This window comes from Populus alba, chromosome 10 (assembly GCF_005239225.2).
Source record: "Populus alba chromosome 10, ASM523922v2, whole genome shotgun sequence".
Taxonomy (NCBI): domain Eukaryota; kingdom Viridiplantae; phylum Streptophyta; class Magnoliopsida; order Malpighiales; family Salicaceae; genus Populus; species Populus alba.
The window spans coordinates 19,377,988-19,398,125 of record NC_133293.1 but is presented as its reverse complement, the minus strand read 5'-3'; the positions used below and the strand labels follow the sequence as shown (position 1 = coordinate 19,398,125).

The following is a 20,138-nucleotide window of genomic DNA, read 5'->3' as shown; positions in this document are numbered from 1 at the left end:
TTAAAGAAAAAAAAATTACAAAACTAAACTCTCAATCAGCTTAATATTAAAAAAAAATCGACAAATATAATTTTAAAAAAATAAAAAAATAAAATAGAAAAAATATGTGGAAAACATCGCAGCACTTCACAGTATTTTAAAGAAAAAAATTAGAAAGAAAATTTTTTTAACCAAGTCAATATTTAAAAAGTAAAATAAACAAAAATAATTTTGGAGAAAAAATTAATAAAAAATGAAAAAAATAAAAAATAGGAAAGTTAAAAAAAAAGTAAATTTGAAAAAAAAAAAAAGAAAAGAAACGAAAAAAAAAAGGAATTTGAAAAAAAATTAATAAAAAATGAAAAAAAAGAAAAAATAGGAAAGTTGAAAAAAAAAGTAAATTTGAAAAAAAAAAAAAAAAAGAGGAGGAAAGCACTGTGGATTACTGTTGTAATCCACAATGCTTTGTGTGTGGGGGAACAGTGATCCCCCCACACCATTTAGAGTATTGTACTAGTTACATGCCCCGCGCGATGCCGCGGGTTAATTATTTTTTGCATTTTAAAAATAGTCAAGATTTAAAAGTATTAGGTTTTTTTGTAAAATTATACCAAAAAATCTCAATTTTGGTTGCATCGCCTGATCCAAGAGTAATGTTTATAATATTAATAATAACATTAAACTTGGGTTAACCCTTATCATAAAAGTGTATGGACTACAATACCAGATCCAATAGCATTGGACGTGGGTCTGGTTGCAAGGCCGTGTCATAAAAGTGTGATAATTAAATAGATTAGTTAAAAAAAAAACCAACATGAAGAAAAAAACTAATGAAAAAAAAAGAAAAAAAATGAATTAATTGGGTTAACCCTTCAAACCAGGTTAACCCGTCATACCTTGAATTCGCATTATGAAAGTTTGATAATTAAAAAAAAAAAACAAATTAATGGGTTAACCTAGAATTAACTGGGCTAACTCGTCAAACCAGGTTAACCTGTCAAACCCGGAATCCGTGTAATGAAAGTTTTATAACTAAATAGAAAAAAATATAACATTAAAAATTTAAATTAAAAAAAATTAATTAAAAAAAAAGGCATCAGCCTTTTCACCGTGGACTGCACTGTGCAGTCCACAGTCAAAGGCATAAAAAAAAAAACCTAAAGGCATCGGCCAAAAACTACTTAGAAAAAAATTTAATATTAATAAACTAAATTAATGAAATAAATTTAATTAAAAAAAATAAAAGAAATAAAAACCTCTAAGAAGAAAAAACTACTAAATAGAAAGAAATTTAACATTAACAAACTAAACGAAACGAAAAAAATAATTAAAAAAAAAATTCAGGTTAACTCATCAACCAAGTTAACCCGTTAAACCCGGGATCCGTGTCATGAATGTCTGGTAACTAAATAAAAAAAAAGTGAACATTAACAAACTAAACTAAACAAAAAAAATTAATTAAAAAGAAAAAAAAATCTGGGTTAACTCATCAAACCATGCTAACCCGTTAAACTCGGGATCTGTATCATGAAAGTCTACTAACTAAATAAAAAAAATTAACATTAACAAACTAAATTAAAGAAAAACATTTATGAAAATAATAAAAAAAAAAATTGACGGGTCAACCCGAAATTAACTGGGTTCACTCGTGAAACCAGGTTAACCCGTGAAACTCGGGATATGTGTCATGAAAGTCTAATAACTAAATAGAAAGAAATTTAACATTAACAAACTAAACTAAATGAAAAAAAATTAATTAAAAAGAATAAAAAGCAAAAAAATAACTTGTCAAACCAAGTTAACCCGTTAAATCCGGTAAACGTGTCATGAAAGTCTGACAACTAAATAAAAAAATTAAACATTAATAAACTAAATTAAACAAAAAAAATTTGTTAAAAGAAAACAAAGGAAGAAGCAAAAAAAAATCCCAAAAAACATAAAAAAAAACAGTTAAAAAAAACTAAGACAATTTAAAAAAAAAAACGCCTAGGGAATCGGTGTTTTACTATGGAAATGAAAAAAATTAATTAAAAAGAAAAACCAGAAAAAAAAAAAATCTGAGTTAACCCATTAAACCTGGAATGCGTGTTATAAAAGTTTTAGATGGAAAAAAAAAATTTATCATTAATAAAAATTTTTATTTTAAAATATCCATTAAAAAAAAACAAAGAAAAAATGAAGAAAAATAAAAGCAAAAAGTAAAAAAAAAAAATCTGAATTAATTGGGTTAACCCTCAAACCAAGTTAACCCGTCAAACCAGGAATTCGCGTCATGAAAGTTTGATAACTGCATAGAAAAAAAAATTAACGGGTTAGCCCATAATTAATTTGGTTAACTTATGAAACCAGAAAAAAAAAATCTGGGTTAACCCGTTAAACCTGGAATGCGTGTTATAAAAGTTTGAGATACAAAAAAATTTAACATTAACAAAATTTTTTTTTAAAAAATATCCATTAAAAAAAACAAAGAAAAAATGAAGAAAAAAAAAACAAAAAGTAAAAAGTAAAAAGTAAAAAAAAAAGGAAAAAAAAAAAAGACAACTCAATTAAAAATAAAACAATGAAAAAAAAGACTTAAAAAAAAGCAAAAAATTAAAAAAAAAAAAACCCGTAAAGCACAGGATCAGTAAAATATCCATTAAACAAAAACAAAGAAAAAATGAAGAAGAAAAAACAAAAAGCAAAAAGGAAAAGTTAACAAAAAAAAAAAAAAAAAAAAAGAAACAGCGGGGATCAGTGTTTTACTGTGGACTGACTGTGCAGTCCACAGTAAAACACTGATACGTTGTAGTATATTTTACAATTACAATTACAATTGTATAATGGACCTGTGACTTTCGGAGAAAATATTATTCGAGCAATCTAACAGAATGCTTAATAGCAAACGAAGAAAAAAAGACAGAAGAAAATGAACGAAAGAGACAGGCACCACAACAAGCAACAAAAAATCAAAAAAGTATCCTTCGAGTGGAACTAGATATCCCCACTGTAATAAAGAGTGAACGACGCGAAAGCCCCGTCACTCTCATTGTCTGCTTTTTGACGTCCTCGAGGAGGAAGGAACACGTGGCCGAAACTCCCTCGTTAAAAAACAGGCCAGGCGTGGGTTTGCACATTTGATTAACTTTTTTTATGGACACATCAAATGACTAGTGATTCATCCAGGAAAACGACATCTTGTTTACTAGTTATGATTTTTAAAATCTAACTGTAGATTTATTTCCCCTAAAAATACTTTAAGAACATCCTAAAAAATTCAATAAATTTATTTTTAATCTGAAAACACCATCCAATCACCTTGAAAATAAAATAAAATAAAATAAATCACGGGTTTGATCTGTTTTTTTAGCATGTTTGAAGAAAAGATTACATTTACTGAACTTTTTATATAACCAACCTATTAATACTGGGATTAAACCTTACATGATTGGAACATAGTTGAACAAACTCCTCCTCTCCCCCTTTTATTTTTTCAATTATCTTTTATATTCTCTACCAACATTCAAGGATTAAAACGTTAAAATATTAAGTCTAAGATTGGTCAAATAAGCATAAAACAATAAAAAATATATAAATTAAAAATTACGATAGCGGTTGATTTTTAAAATGTTTTTTATTCTAAAGCATATTAAAATAATATATTTTTTTTATTTTTTAAAAAATATTTTTAATATCAACACATCAAAAATGATATGAAAACATAAAAATTATATTAATTTTTTTTAAAAAACATTTTTAAAACACAATATCAAAAATTACTTAAAACATGCACATGGAAAAAAAAAAGGTTATGTGATCTTGGACGTTGTTTCTTTTAATTTTTATTTTAAGAATAACCTTAAATTATAATTTATAAAATGAATATTTTATTTAATGTCAGACATTTTTATCATTGCATACATGTGAGAGCATGCAATTCAAAACAAATCTCGAAATATAAAACCAGTATAAAACCGAAACAACATAATTTCTACGGACCAAATTTTAAAAAAATATTAAAAAACTAACTAGAAAGGAGACATAATACAGTCAGATGTGTGATTGAAAATATATATAAAAAATCAATTTAACATATTTGAAACGTGATTCGTTATCAAGTCACGCTAAAAACCTCCAATTAATTCACCTGACAAGGTTGATAACACGTGTTTTATCCTGTGATCAATAAAAGAATCTTGACACCACCAAGAACGTATCGGGGAAGACGACCATATTCATTTTGATGAGCTGTCTTCACTGCTGCTTCCTGATTGCCAGCGGATACATGACTTGTTTGTTTTTGTATTTGTAAAATATTTATGAAAAAATTAGTTATTTTAATTTAAATTAATATTTTTTTATATTTTCAATACTTTTAATATATTAATATTAAATATTTTTTTAAATAAAAAATATTTTAAAAACAATATAGCTTAACAACACTCTTCCAACGAGGAAAATGTGCAAAACCTAATTAATAATCACTCATCGGATCCATTTTCACGGCTTGAAAAGGAAACAAAATCAAACTGTTTTGACAATTTTTATTTTCCCTTATAGGTTTTTGCTCCCAAAAACAAGACATACCCGTGATAAGACTCACGGATCAGGAGACTAGGAATCAAAAGAATATTTTAAATAAGGATCAAAACGAGTTTGCTTAAAATTGCTGGTTTTTTAGTGGGTTTTACTTAGGTTAATGTGTTTGCATGTTAACTTAGTTTTTAACTCGATAAAATCGTATTAATTATAATAAATAATTATTTAGGAATGTAGTTTTTTTAAAATTTTAATTTTTAATTTAAAATTAATAATTTTTAATATTTTTAAATTATTTTGATATATTAATATTAAAAATAATTTTTAAAAATATAAAAAAATTATTTTAATATATTTTTAAATAAAAAATACTTTAAAAAATTATCATAACCAAACTCTTTCGTAACTGTCCATTTCAATCATTTTGAATTCAATTTTAAAAAGGGGATTGAAGAAGGAAAAACTCACATAAAGAAATCTGAAGGTAAAGAAAAGAAATTTACTTTAATTAAAATAAGAAGGATAAATGAGTGGCAAAAAAGCAAGAACGTTCTGGATAAAAAAGCAACCTTTTCCGCATTTGAGGTTTTAATCTAGAGGTTGAAGGAATTTATTTTCTTTCTCTGTATTCTGGATTCAAACTTCATCGTGCATGTCTGTCATCCCTGCGGTACCTTACATGTTTACTGGGTTTGCAGGATGTTCAATAAGTCGTGAGATTAGTTGTGGTGCATGCAAGCTGACCCGGACATTCATGTAAATAAAAAAATAAAAATAAAAAACAACCTTTTTGTAAATAACTCACATTTAACACGTCTTCCCAAACCAGAATATGATAACATTATCCTCAACCCCACAAAGCATGAATTATGCCCATGTCTCACCGGTCCTGATCTGTTCACCCTGGTGTAAGTTTGTAACATCCATCAAAACCACACAATAAATACACCACCGGTCACTCACCGCCTCTTGCACCCCCCCCTCTCTGCCTCATAAACCTTTCACTGCAATCTCTCCCTCAAAAAATGGTTCTGGAGATCGCTGTCAAAGCTGCTGTCGGTGCCCCTGATATTCTTGGAGACTGTAAGTTCTCTTTGCTTATTTTTATGGGTGTCATTTGGTTGTGATTTTGGATCTGGGTTTTGATGGGAACTTTGCATGCTTGTGTTAAAGTTTGCGTCCTTTTGTTGTTTTAGGCCCATTTAGCCAGAGAGCTCTCTTGACTCTGGAAGAGAAGAAAATTCCTTACAAGTCTCATCTCATCAATCTTAGTGACAAACCTCAATGGTATTAAACTGATCATATAGATCAATCTTCAAAAATAGTTGTTTTTATTGCAAATCTGAGGTTGCTGTGTGCTTTTATTGTTCATTTCAAGCGTCTGAGAAAATGGGTTCCTGTTGTGTAGATGGCTTGTTGGCTAGATATGGTATTTTGAGGCTTTTATTTTTTGTTGTGGTGTTGGATTACATATAGCTGTTGTTTTTGCTGTCACCATGTGTTTCACATGTGTATGGGCGATTAGTATTTGCCTAAGAAGAAACTGTACTTCCAAAATATGAAGGTTATTGTTGACTTCGTTATCCACTGCAGAATAAACTGTTAAAAAATGATCTAGGAAGGCATGATCATTTTTTCATATATAAATTCAGATATGAAATGAAGGTTTAATGTGCAAAGAGGATCGGACATCATTGATAACAACTGGTATCATTAACTATGGATTAATAGAACTTTTAATGGCCAGAGTACACCTACTTGATATGAACACGTTGAATAGACATGGAAAATGCATGTACTATTCTTGTTGCTTTTATGTGCTATGATGGATTAACATTTAGATGGTTGTTATTTTGATAGGTTCTTGGAGGTAAACCCGGAAGGAAAGGTTCCAGTGGTGAAATTTGATGACAAATGGGTCGCAGACTCTGATGTGATTGTTGGGATCTTAGAGGAGAAATACCCTGGGCCCTCTCTTGCCACTCCTCCGGAATTTGCCTCTGTGTAAGCATCTTTCTCATTCCACGACCGTCTCCACTAGTTTGATCGTCTATGTGGTAGTTTTCTGAGATTTGTTTTACATGGAAATCGGGCAAGGTGCGAAGCGAAGTACCATTTTCTTCTTAAAACGTAAGCTCTATTGTCACAATAAATGACAGGTGAGCAGGGGGGGGATGTTTTTTAATAGCGTAGTTTCATACTCAAGCTCGAGATTCACTGACTGGTGAATATGGGAAGTTGCTGAAATTGCAAGATAGATATCGTTTGCAAATCGATTCTATTTTGTATTTTGTGCTTAATGTTACGTGCTTTCTTCTCACTGTTTATTTGGAAATGGATCCTTGAGAAGTTCATTGGCAGTGTGAAATTTCTTCATTTCTCTTACTTTTTTTTTTCTCATTTCATGATCAAATCTTCGTCAAAACATCTTGCATACTCGTAGCTTTTTTTTTTTTTAATTTCTTCTTCCAAGGATACATTATTCTTCAGATGTTTTCTAATTACAATAACAGCTAGCTGATATGTGTTTGAGGTTGTCTTTGGATGTTTTGTCTGTGTTCCGGCTTCAAATCTCATTGGCTGTTTCTAGAAGGTTATTAACAGAAAGTTCATGGATTGAATCATTAACTTGGTTGCTATATAAACCATGTGGAAGTACAGGGGCTCAAAGATATTCCCATCTTTCGTCAAGTTCTTGAAGAGCAAGGATCCCAATGATGGTTCTGAGCAGGCTTTGCTTGAGGAACTGAAGGCGTTGGATGATCATCTTAAAGCACACGTACATATAGATTTGAAACACAGACATGTCTTTGAAGAATTTATGGTTCTGCTTTGCAGTTTAGTTTTGAAAGATAAACTAATTTATTGGAGCTTGTTATCAGGGTCCATTCATTGCTGGAGAAAAGATCTCTGCTGTAGATTTGAGCTTGGCTCCGAAGCTTTACCATCTTGAGGTTGCTCTTGCCCATTTCAAGAACTGGACTATCCCTGACAAGTTGACACATGTCCTCAACTACATAAAGGTACGCATTTCTTTTTTTGGGCTATCCTGTTATGCACCTTGTTTTTTGTTTCATATATATGACTTCAACAAATTAAATGATGGATCTAAAACTTTGATAAGCTGTTTTCATTTATGCTTGGGAAATCCCTTGTTTAGGTAACTAGCCGTCTATATTTCAACTTTCCCTTTCCCGTTTCCTTATTTTCCCCCTCTCTTGGTCATGATTCTCATCATTCATATGAGATGGTAGGTTTTTAAACTACATTCATACCTTGGGTGACCTGATCTTTTGAAGTTGTTCGCTTCTATGGGTGTGATATTGAGATTCAAGTGTGGATTATTAAGAGAACACTGAAGTTTGCTAATGACTTGAACCTTATTGAAATACACTTCAAGTTTGATCGACCTTTTTTGTTTGGAAATTTGCAATACTTGTGCCAGTTGATGCATGACCTACTATATCGAGGGGTATGATATTCTTGAAAATTTAGCACCGGAAAATAAAATGATTTTCTTGATATTCTTGATGGTCGATGCAGTAGCCTCAAGCTCCGCCTGAGACCTTGAGAAGTGATCCTTCTGAATTTGATTCATTCATCTCACTTCTTGGGCAAATTATCAGGAATATCTTATTCGTTATTGGGGTGTATGATATGGGGGGCTAAATGTGCCTGAGAATTATCAGATACTTTTAGAGATAGAAATAGCGGAAAGAAAAATAAAATTAAGTTCCTATACTTCTATGAAGATGCCCTCTTTCTTGTCAAAGGTTGTGCAGAGGCTCAGGGGCAGATTCATAGAATGCCGTGATGTTAGTGGTAGCTATTTGATTGGTCACATCATCCTGCATTAGGATTGGAAGTGCACAGCCAGGTCTCCTGCAGGGATGTGGCTGAGTCGTACAAGCCTGAGTGACGCGGGACAACAAATAAAAAGAATTAAAGCAAGAAAAGAAAGAAGCTGTAAAGAGAGAAAGAAGCTAAGAAGAAGAGGAGGAGAGGGGTTGGAGATATGCAAATCTGCATTTTTTCATTAATCATCAAAAGTCCCTTAACATTTAGAGAAGTAGGGTATTTATACTAAAACCCTAACTTGAATAAGCAATTGGGCTTATGGCCCATTAAATAAAATATCCAACATTAATTAAATCAAGCCCAACAAATAAAGCCAAATTAATAAAACTCAACTGAAAGTCCATATAAATTAAACCCAAAAACATAAGTTAAAGCCCAATTTCTCAATGGTTTGGACTATCCTCCATCGTCTATGATCGTACGCGTGCATAAATAATGTTTCCGGTTCGGTGTCCCCATCAATTCTCCCGGGGTTGGAAGAACTCGACCCCGTCGAGTATAGGTCAAGACAGCTCCGATAATGCTCTCAATGACAAGGATCAAGCTGTTGTGATGTTCTTCTGATAATCCAAGTATAGTCTGAATCTGGTTGTCGAGTCCATATACTGGGATTTGCTGAAGTTCACCATCCCTGGTAAAAACAACTTGTGCATTCAAAGTAGCATTAATATGTTCCTTTTGTGCCAAAAATATGGATAATGAGGTAGAGGTATCAAAAGGAGCATCAGGGGTAGGCTGTATTTTATAAATACTGAGGTCTTTCATGTTCAAAGTAGAGCTAATATCAAAGTTTAATGGCAATTTAATGACATAATTATTTGATTTAATCATTTGCAACACTTTGAATGGTCTAGCATTACTTACTTGCAATTTATGATCGGTTTCCAAAGGACACCGTTCAGGTCTAATCTGTATCATGAAATAATCTCCAACATTAAGTGCATCATGATATTTAAGTAAGTCAGCTCGAAATTTGTATTGTTCATTACTTGCTTGAATTTGTTTCATGATCTCAATATGCAAATTATGAACTCTACATGGTAACGACTCAACTAACTTAGACATCCTATCGTGAGGAGATATGGGAAGGTATTCTATCGGCTCCTCAGGTTTGTAACTATGAACACTAAATGATTGAGAGTGTGGAATGAGACAAGCATTGTCTGAAACCTGTGTAGATATGGTATGGACACAATCAAGTAACCCAAGATTATCTTCATCTTTCTCATCACGTGCATGTGGTAAGAGGTCAAAAAGCTCAACATGTTGCTCTAAACTTATAAAATGCTGGACACCAAGCATGTGGGATGAGGAATCAGGTAATTCAGGAAGACTAATATCATGAGACTCTTCTAAGACCATACTTATCTCTATAGGAGGTTCCACTAAAGAGTTTTCTAAAATTCCCTCCACCATTAAAGCAGACATAGCAGACTCTTTCTTAACCTCAAGATCAAGCTTATGTGGGCTCATTGTGTTAAGTCCCTCGTCTTGTACATCCTCATCATCTAGGTCACTAAAATCCTCAAGATTAGGCTCATACACTTCAACACTACAATATTCTTCTTTACCTATATTCTTATGTTTTTGGACGACTAAGGGTTTCGAGGTGCAATCTAAAGAGATGTGACCAAAACCTAAACAATTAATACACTTAACCTTTGAACTCACGTTAGACACTTCATTGACAACTTGTTTGCCTTTATCTTTCTTGTAAGGTTGTGAGTTACTAGGATTAGGTCTGTGGGGTGGAGCAACTAACAAAGAATCACTACTTCTGAATTGGGACCTAATAGGGATACTATAAGAGTCCTGATGATTTTTCCACTGATTCTTTGTGACCAACTTGTAGTTTTTAGTAAGGTATAAGCTTGGTCAAGGGTAGATACACCTTGAAATACAACTTCTCTTCTAAGATCATCATTTAAGCCTCTACAAAATCTACGCAAAGTCATGGCTTCACTCTCTCTTATGGCACATCTAATCATGTAATCGTTAAATTGCCTTATGTACTCATTGATAGACTTATTTCCTTGTCTTAGATTGTTCCATTGGTCTAAGAGTTTATTCCTATAAGACTGGGGTACGTATTTCTCTTGAAGTTTTTGTTTCATTTTGATCCAGTCTGTTATAGGAGGTTTACCTCTCATCTCTAAACAATCTTCAACATCTCTCCAATAAATTTTGGCTTTATCAATGAGTTTCATCTTAGCAAATCTAACTTTCTTATTATCAGACAAATTATGCCACTCAAAGAATTGATCCATATCACGAATCCACATATCAAATATCCAAGGGTCATGACGACCGTCAAAAGTGGGGGCTTCTATTTTGTTAGGACTCAAGACTCGCTCATCAAAGTCATCGTGTTTAGAGTAACCTAAATGATGGTCATATTGGTGTCCTTCAGAGTGATCTTGTTCATAATGATTATTCTTGTGATATTTATTGGTCTTTGAGTGCCTTATTCGAAAACTCTCTTGGGGCTCAATTCTGCTAAACATGTTGATCACCTAAGTTTGCAGTTCCTTTAAAATGATCATCAGAGTATCACTAAAGGTTGAGTCTACAGTAAGTGTGAACTTGAGCTTAGACACTAGATGATCGTGACACAAATGCATGCAATACTAACTTATAAATGGAATTGAGATCACAAATGGTTCGTGCATGTAAAATCACAATACAAAAATAAAGCTAATTTGTTTTTTTTTTTTTGATCTTTTTTTTTTTTAATGTGGAGATTAATCAAGAACAAATTACACTAATAAAATTGTAAGCATGTAATACTAGATTTTTTTTTTTTTTGTAAATGATTAAACAAACACGATGTCACAAGCGAGAACTTATAATTATCAAATAGAACAAGATATTAGCTATCACTAATGAAAGAGGTTGATGAACATAATTAATAATAAAAATGCTAGGTGAGATTTTTTTTTTTTTTTTTTTGGCACAAACAGAAATATTAATGATAATTTCGAATACTAAGTGCAATACCAAAGAAGTAAAAATCAACAAATCAAAGAGTAGAGTAATTTACCGACCAAGATTCAAATCGTCGAATTCGATAGCGGATGGACCTCAGATGACATGGCAATTGGGGTGACATGGCTGCTCATGCTGATGTGGCGGCTGATGTGGATTTAGAGGCTGACGTGGCTGCTGACACAGTTGATGCCTTGGCGTGATGACATGGCAGGTGACATGTCAATTATGTGGTCAGATGCTGTCTTTGAGTGATGACGTGGCAGGTGACGTGGCAGGTGACGTGGCGCTGACGTGGCAGGTTAATTAATTTGCCTTGCACGCTGCTGTTTCCTTCTTCTCTGTCTCCTTGGGTGTTGTTGCTGGCGGCGCACGCGTGACTGCAGTCTGTTGCAGATCGTGGTCGCCGCCGGTCGATTCTACTGCTCTATCGGTCGCTAATGGCGGGGCGCGACGATGGTACTGTGGGCGGTCGCTGGCGCTGAAGAGGACAACACCGGCTGAGGCGCTGCCTTTGCTGCTGTAAACCCGAATCGATGCTGGCTGTGATGGGTGTTGTGGGTGGCGGCGTCTGGTGGTTTGTGGTGTCTGGTGTGGTTTGTGATTCTGATTTGTGCTGCTGAAACCGCTGTGGTTCTGTGGAGGCGCCGCTGAAGACGATTTGGTGTCTGTCGATGGCGTAGGGAGCGGTTTTCTGTAGGAGAATCTGTCGTCGTGGATCTTGGTGTGACCGGCGTTGATGCAAGCTGTAATCGGCGTTGAACAGTGACAAATTTTTTTGGCAGCTGCGGAGGAGATGAACAGTAATTTTGAACAGTACCTGTGAACAGTAAATTCGAACAATACCGATGAACAGTATCGGCGTCCACACTTTCTTTGTAATCAGAACAACATATATATATTTTTTTTTTTTTCACGGCGAACAGTGACTTTTTTTTTTTCTCAGATTAATCTAGGGGTAAACATAACACATAGATCGATTAATTGTAAGAACAATTAAAAGCCGTGCTCTGATACCAAATTTGACGCGGGACAACAAATAAAAAGAATTAAAGCAAGAAAAGAAAGAAGCTGTAAAGAGAGAAAGAAGCTAAGAAGAAGAGGAGGAGAGGGGTTGGAGATATGCAAATCTGCATTTTTTCATTAATCATCAAAAGTCCCTTAACATTTAGAGAAGTAGGGTATTTATACTAAAACCCTAACTTGAATAAGCAATTGGGCTTATGGCCCATTAAATAAAATATCCAACATTAATTAAATCAAGCCCAACAAATAAAGCCAAATTAATAAAACTCAACTGAAAGTCCATATAAATTAAACCAAAAAACATAAGTTAAAGCCCAATTTCTCAATGGTTTGGACTATCCTCCATCGTCTATGATCGTATGCGTGCATAAATAATGTTTCCGGTTCGGTGTCCCCATCACTGAGTTTTGCCAGATCTTATAATGTAGACAGGTTAGGTTGGGCACGTGATGCCCTTTTCCTGGCAACCAAATGTATCTATATTCTTTGCACTTCAAGAAGAGTAGCAATTCAAGATTTGTTTATCCAATTCCCAGGTGGAATTATGTTGCGTCAGCTGAAGAGAGCTCTTGGGGTTTTAGATTTAGAGTCCGTTTGTCTACGCGGCTGCGGCTGCGTTTTATTTAAAACGCAGTCCGCAGCCGTTTGGTAATTAAGAAAAGTGATTTACTGTGCATGGGACCCACATGAATTTTGCGTTTGAAACGAAAAAGCAACAAAAACATGCTTTTCGTTCTCTGCGGCTAATAAAAAACAAGGAATTGCACTGTTCACGTGAACAGTGCAATTCACTTGCACTGTACGCAGGTGTTTTTTTTTTTTTTTTTTTTTTTTTTTTTTTTTTTTTTTTTTTTTTTTTTTTTTTTATAATAATGTGTTAATTGTATTATATTTTTTTTTAAAAAAAAATAGTTTTCAGAATTAAATTCGTTCGCGACGTGAATAATATTTTTTTTCTCGAAATTTTTTCTTGAAAAACTAGTATAGAGAATTAAATTCACTCGCACAGTAATATCAATTTTGTAGTTTTTATCGAATGAATTTTGTATGTAATGAAATTATAAATAGTTTAATAGAATAATAAAAAATATTTTATATAAAGTATTATTTTTTTCATGATATAATAGGAGTAATTAATTTTACAATATTTAAATTTAAAACCATCAATATTAATATATATTTTTTTAATTTATTTTATAACCTCAATTTGAAAAAGCATTTTTTAAACCAAACACATTAAACTACTTTTTCTTCAACCTCAATTTTAACCACAGTTTTAACCAAACATTCATTTTTTCAAATCAACCTCAACTAAAAGTACTTTTTATAAAACAACTTTTTTCAAACCACAACCACAACAGCTACCGCAATGCCAAACACACTCTTACAAATCAACTGTGGTTCACGAGGTGCTTATGATTCGGTTGTATTAGGTTTCTTCATGGAAGTAAACCAACTTGAAGAACTCTGCTTTCCTATGATTAAATGCTGCTTTCCTATGATTAAATGCTATTGATAGCATCAATAGCATGCATTAACCTTACAGCTTTAAGGAACTCACGAGGGTCTTTTGATATTCATGTATTTTGTGTACAAGATAAAAAAAAATATATCATTATAGTGAAATGCTCTATGATAATTAATGTGCTACAATACCCGGGAGAGAACTTTATCATGCTAGCTTTTAGGTCCAGTTGATGTGGAATAGAGCTAGAGGTATGTTACATCACATCTCCTTCAAATTACTGGTTGGCTGAAGGAAATGTGATTTGGATGGAGTTATTTTATTTTTGAATTTTTGTTGTTTTGAACTATTGTGATTCAGGTCAATAGAAATACAGAACCCAAATCTCCCCATAATTGTTGAAGTTGGAAACTGATTAACAAATCCCTCTGCTCTTCCTTTGCAGTTGCTGTTCTCCCGTGAATCTTTCGAGAAGACGAAGGCTGCTAAGGAATACATCATTGCTGGATGGGAGCCAAAGGTCAATGCATGAATTCGTTCCAAATTATAAGCTATCAGAATCTGGTTATGTACTGTGGTTTAGCCTTCTCTATCAGAAAGGGGCAAAAAAGAAAGAAAGTTGAGCCTGGTGTATGTCAGACCTTTTAAAACCAAGCTGGTTGCTGTGTGTTCTATCATCTAATAAAATCTATTAACCTATCGATGTGAAATGGCTGGCATTGTTTTTTTCTAGCATCGCGTGTCTGTTGCCTTGCTATGAGAGCACTACCTAGTGTCCATTCTGTTATATTGCACCGCTTGTTTTGTTTTTTATTTTTATTTTTAACGTGAGGACGTTCTGCATCTTCATGATAGGAGTTTGGAATGTGTGCACAAATGCTTTTTTCAAATTCAGCTAGGAAGCCAGAGATTTGGTTTTACCAAAACGGAAACGTTGATTGTGCAATGCCATTGGCAGGCATGCATTAAATGCTAGATACAGGCCTTGACCAGCTCTGTTAATGAAGTTGGACTGCGTTATCCCACTGAGATTTTCCATTTGATGGAAATGGCACAACACCATATGGCACCCCGTGTTGCCATGGATTCCAGGTGAAGAAATCCAAATTAAGTTTCCAGTGTACGTGTTGTTCAGTCATTAATTCATATATGCAAGGTTTAGCCAAAACTTCTGCGTCGCTCAAAACATAATTCTGCAAAATTAGCAGCATCATATTTCGCATGGCGAATAGTTGAGAGTAGAGGAGCCCGTTATGCTAAACAAGCTAAACCAGGCTCTATTAATAGGATTCAAGATAATGGGGTACAAAGCAGAAGCAGAAGCAGTAGCAGTAGCAGTAGCAGAAGCAAGAAATACAAGAGATGGACTAGATCAAAACCAGGCTACAAAACCATCTGTTCTGTCCAGACTCTGCTTAGCCAAACCAAATGACCTGCTGCATTGTTTGCTTCTGTCAAGTTGTGAATACAGGTAAAAGGGCTTCAAAGCTTTTACCCTTGTAGCAATAGAGCTGAACTGGTTCTGCAGTTCATCAATTTTGCACAACTTGATTTCATCTGCAGAGAATGAAGAGCCCAATCTAAAGCATCAATTCTTCGAGTATATATTCCTTTTTCTGCAAATCAGACACTTATAACAAGTCCAGGAATGCTCAATAAACCAGAAACAAGTGAACAGTGATGATATATTGATAGATACAAGGGCGGATCAACTTACATGGAGGAGAAGGGGGCCTCCTGTATTTCTTGAAAGTTTCTCCGTCTCCTCCTCTTATCTCTGAATCCCAGATCCTTCCCTGGATAGCTAGCTAGCTAGAATCATTTGGAGATAATACTCGTATAGATAAGAAGAAGAAAAAGGTGGCTCGAACCATTGGTTAATTTGGATATACACTAGAATCAGGTCATGGCGAAAGACACCTATGCATGCATACAAATGATTCGGGATTCATCGCATAACTAATGGTTTTGTTAATTAAAATTAAAAAGAAATAAATAAAAATATAAAAATTTATAGAAAAGCAGGAGTTTCGTTAAATCTTTTTATGACTACTAGTATTTGAACTGCTGCTACGAAACTATAATAGGATAATAAGTTAATATTATAGGATTTGGGAGTAATTAATTAAGGTATGCTCTGTGATGGCTCGCTTTTTATTAATACTAATTAATTAAGCCAATAAATTATAACTTAATAGATATCAATCCTTTTTTTTAAAGGTTTTCAAACCTTATTTTTATATTTAAAAAAATATACTAATTAATTAATGCATATATTTATTTTTATATGAATGAGAAACACGAGGCCCGCTGGCAAAGGGAAGCGGTGGTTTAATGCATATTTTTTTTCAATAAATTGAGGAGAACCCTTTTCTCTTACATGTGTAAATGGATCCCTTTTTAATTAAGTAGATTCTTGACAAGTACTTTGCACGTGGATTATTTAACTAATTTATAGTATTTTCCTCTAATTTTCAATAAAATGTTCAGAATTATTTATAATTGAATATAAAATTTTATATTTTGATGATTATAATTAAATTATCTTTTCAACCATATAATATAATTTATAATTGTATTTAATTAAAAATTAGGAACACAATTGAATTATTATTCAATTGAATTAATAATTAATAGTTAGGGTAAATATATATAACACTTCCAAAATAATAATTACCCGGAAAAAAATCACTTGACATTATATTGTTATGGGTTTTTTATTTTCTTATTTTTTTTCAATCCTTTTCTTTATATTATCAATGCTTTTTACAAAGAGTAAAAATAAGTAAGATGATAATAATAATAAAAAAAACAACCTAAAAAATAAATTAACAAAGAATTTAATTTAATATTTCTATGAAATCTTAAGTATTTTATTTATTTTTGTTTTTTAATATTTATTTTTGTTTTTATTAGCTTGTTTCGAAGCCTTTAGAATTTTGATAGTCTAGATAAAATACTAGTATAGTATGTAATATTTCAGGAGTGATTAAAATATTTTATTTAATATTATTTATGGTTTTATATGATGTATAAATAAAAAATAATTAAAAAAGGATAAAAATATATTTTATAATTCATTTTTATAAACAGCCTATTTCTAGAAATTAATAATTTTCTTTTTAAGAAGATCTATCAATATTTTTTTTTCTAAATTAAATATGAGGTTCACTTTACTTATAAATAGTAGTGTGTATGTGTATATATTATAGTATTATATAAAAGTATAATATCCATCAATAATTTTTTATGGAATTCTTTTTTATATATAGTTATGATAATGTATATATAACATAATTATTTTTTTTTAATCATGCACGGTAGGTGGGGAGATAAAACTTGAGGGCAAACCAAGAAAGTAACTTGAAGAGCCCCACCTGGTTTGGGCCACCAAATAAAGGGTTAAGATGAGCCGGTCTTCACCAAAGGGGTGTTTGGCCACGGAGTTTTGAAAAGTTTTATTTATTTTAAATAATGTTTTTATGATTTTCGAAACATCCACCGCTGTCTAGAACACCCTTTCAATTTGGTCCACGAATAAGTATAAACAGTAAAAAGTGATAGATTAAAATATTATCTTTTAAAACTTAAATGGATTGGAGAGTTAATTTATAACTCGATATATTAATTTCAAGTATGTACCAATTTAATTTGAAAAAAAAAAAAAAAAAACACAAATGACTTAAATAACTTCATCTGGCTCAGTTATTAACCTTTAAGTTTTTATTTTATTATAATAATATCATTTTCGTTCTCTTTTTATAAAAAAAATTATGTCGCCAACTCCTGCTCCAGGTGGGGGTTCTAAAACCATGAGTATGTCTCCCTTCCCCTACATACCTCGAGGCTCAAAAGGACAATTCTTTTTAAATAATTCAAAAAGACAAATTCATACATCAACAGTGTGTGTGTGTGTGTGTTTGTATAAACATGGGAATTAGCCTGAAGAGTCATGCCAAGCCAAGGCTAGGCCCTCCGGTCTAAGACAAGCCGGTCTTAACCTGGTTTGGCTCATGAAGAAATCTAAAAAGACGACTTCTTTTTCCGGTCAAGAAGACAAATCCATGCTTCAACCACATGAATTATATACAATATAACAAGAAATATAAATGACATAATAGCCCCTGACTGATTACATTGATGAATATTGGATCCGAATACAATTATGATATATTCTTATATACACCCTAATTAAATAATTGGCGCTGTCTCTTGTTTCAGACAGCACAATACATGATTTTATTTGTGGCTAGGAGGACCATGGAAGCAACAGACCGTGGTTTTCTGCTTTAAATTCACAAATACAGGGACTTTGAGATAACTTTTTTTTTTTTTTCCTTTGTGTTTTGGTCGGATTAGAGTTTTGAGGGAAGGCAAAACTACCAGCCCGAACACCGAACATGATAAGGAGATCGAGGGATCGGTCGTTTTCATGGAAAAATTAATAAATCATTAATTAATCTTTATTTATCTGGATCATGATCTTTAGAGGATTCTGATTCTGATTGTTGGGAGATCATCCTCTGAATCACTCGACTGGTTTCTTCCTCGGACATTCTGTCATCCTTGCTTTTCGATTGAGCATAGGCCTCGAAGAATTCCTTGTTCTCTTTCTCTAATTCTTTCCACACTGCATAAACACAGGCCATTGCTATATGTATTATTACTGCTACTATAAATATATTTATGCGTAGCTAGCATACATGCTTTTTACGTAAGAAAAAATCCTGGTGTCTGTGTTTGTCTGCATGTACTTGATGATTATGTGACTATATATTAAATAATCATTTCAATATTTTATTTTTTTTTACAAGAGAGGATCTTGTATATATTTCTGGATTGTTTACGAGATAAACAAGCCATGATCTTATTTGTTTTTGAGATCAAAGCCAAGATCAATCAGGCATATTGGAATGAGTCTATGAAATGATTGCATCAAGTAACTCGTATGAACATTCTAATTCCTTAAATTTTGTGAGCAAGCTCGTATGGGAGGATCGATTGGCTTTTCTCTTTTAAGGCACGCTTACATATAGATCATAGCCTCACTTATACATATAATCTTTTTTGGTGATTATCATAGTTAAGAACTATTTTTTTCATAAGGAACAATTAGACAGTTCATCTCAAACCTATAAAGAAAAAATAACTCTTAGATTTTTCTACTAAAACTTTTTTGACCTACTGTACATGACATGGCCAAGTTCTATTTGTAGTCATCAGTCTAAAGAGTACATGACCATATCTTCAAGGTAACAGAAAGTGAATAATATGTAACACACACACACACACATGAACCCACTTAATTATTATCTGTGTTAAACGAGCGTGATCTGGTATCAAATCCTTCTCTATTGCCTTAATAATTAATTAGGTTAATATTACAAAGTGAAGGTTTCAAGGATTGAAGGGAAGAGGATGAAAAAGTAGAAATGGACAGAATTAGGGAAATTACAAACCAGTGGAGGTGATGACAGGCTCGATATTTGCATGTTTAGAGAGAGCTTCCATGCACTCTTCTTTAGTCATGTTGAAGATCAGGCACTTCTCTATAAGGTGCTGCACCTATAAATTTAATCACCATACAAATCCATCAACAGCAAAATCAAGATTTTCAGAAACAGAAACAGTCAATAGAATGGATGAATCAAACAAGTCCCAACATAGATGACCAAGCAACAAAAATCTAAGAGAACTAAAGAAGAAAACGTTGAGCTAAATATTCTATAAGATTAACCATGTGTATGTATGAAGCAGATGAGTCTCCCATGATCCCGATCCAAAACACCAGTGCTATATATATATACGCAGAATATTAAGCAAGAACTGCAGGAAAACAAATATGTAACTGCAGAATGCCTGGGTTGGTGGTGCAATATATATAATACAAGGAAGATGATTGCATCATACCATAGGAGGCGATCAACAGCGAAGGAAATAGGGTGTAGGGATTCTAGCTAGTGGAGATGGGTCCAGCAGTCCCACGTGGGGGATAGATGATAATTGGTGGAGAGGGGATTAGAGGAGATATGTAAATGACCATTTCTTTGTCTTGTAGGATTGCTTTTAGGGCAGTCCTTCACCACGTGATAAGTGGGTCCTTACCACCATCTAGAGAATTTTTCTAGACAGACAATCGATTCCCTCTAATACCAGCCAAATGATAATATATAAATAATTATCCAAAAATGCAATGTTACCAGCAGAATGTATATATATTAACATGATGATCAGAGGATCAATACTAATATAATACTATATACGTACCTTGATCATTCAATCCACGCCACACCCTTTATGTTTGACA

General features: G+C 32.8%; 2 protein-coding genes and 1 long non-coding RNA gene across 4 annotated transcripts; 1 reads left to right on the top strand and 2 right to left on the bottom strand.

Annotated features, from left to right (window-relative positions):
* Positions 1-5,329: 5,329 nt before the first annotated feature.
* LOC118059885 (glutathione S-transferase DHAR2) lies at positions 5,330-14,563 on the top strand. The gene is made up of 6 exons (XM_035072883.2): positions 5,330-5,580; positions 5,694-5,784; positions 6,358-6,501; positions 7,159-7,276; positions 7,380-7,520; positions 14,277-14,563. The coding sequence occupies exons 1-6, from the start codon at positions 5,523-5,525 to the stop codon at positions 14,361-14,363; spliced, it is 639 nt and encodes a 212-aa protein (XP_034928774.1). The 5' UTR covers positions 5,330-5,522; the 3' UTR covers positions 14,364-14,563.
* A 525-nt stretch (positions 14,564-15,088) lies between these two features.
* LOC140956041 (uncharacterized) lies at positions 15,089-16,263 on the bottom strand. Of its 2 annotated transcripts, none has more exons than XR_012170974.1 (2): positions 15,549-16,263; positions 15,089-15,461 (listed from the first exon to the last, which is right to left on the bottom strand). It is a non-coding gene; the product is annotated as an uncharacterized lncRNA (long non-coding RNA). The 2 variants fall into 2 exon arrangements; XR_012170973.1 differs by having other exon boundaries at positions 15,089-15,447.
* A 1,670-nt stretch (positions 16,264-17,933) lies between these two features.
* Positions 17,934-19,729, bottom strand: LOC118059886 (uncharacterized). The gene is made up of 3 exons (XM_035072884.2): positions 19,569-19,729; positions 19,291-19,396; positions 17,934-18,461 (listed from the first exon to the last, which is right to left on the bottom strand). Exons 1-3 carry the CDS (start codon positions 19,599-19,601, stop codon positions 18,295-18,297), a joined length of 306 nt encoding a protein of 101 aa, XP_034928775.1. The 5' UTR covers positions 19,602-19,729; the 3' UTR covers positions 17,934-18,294.
* Positions 19,730-20,138: the final 409 nt, after the last annotated feature.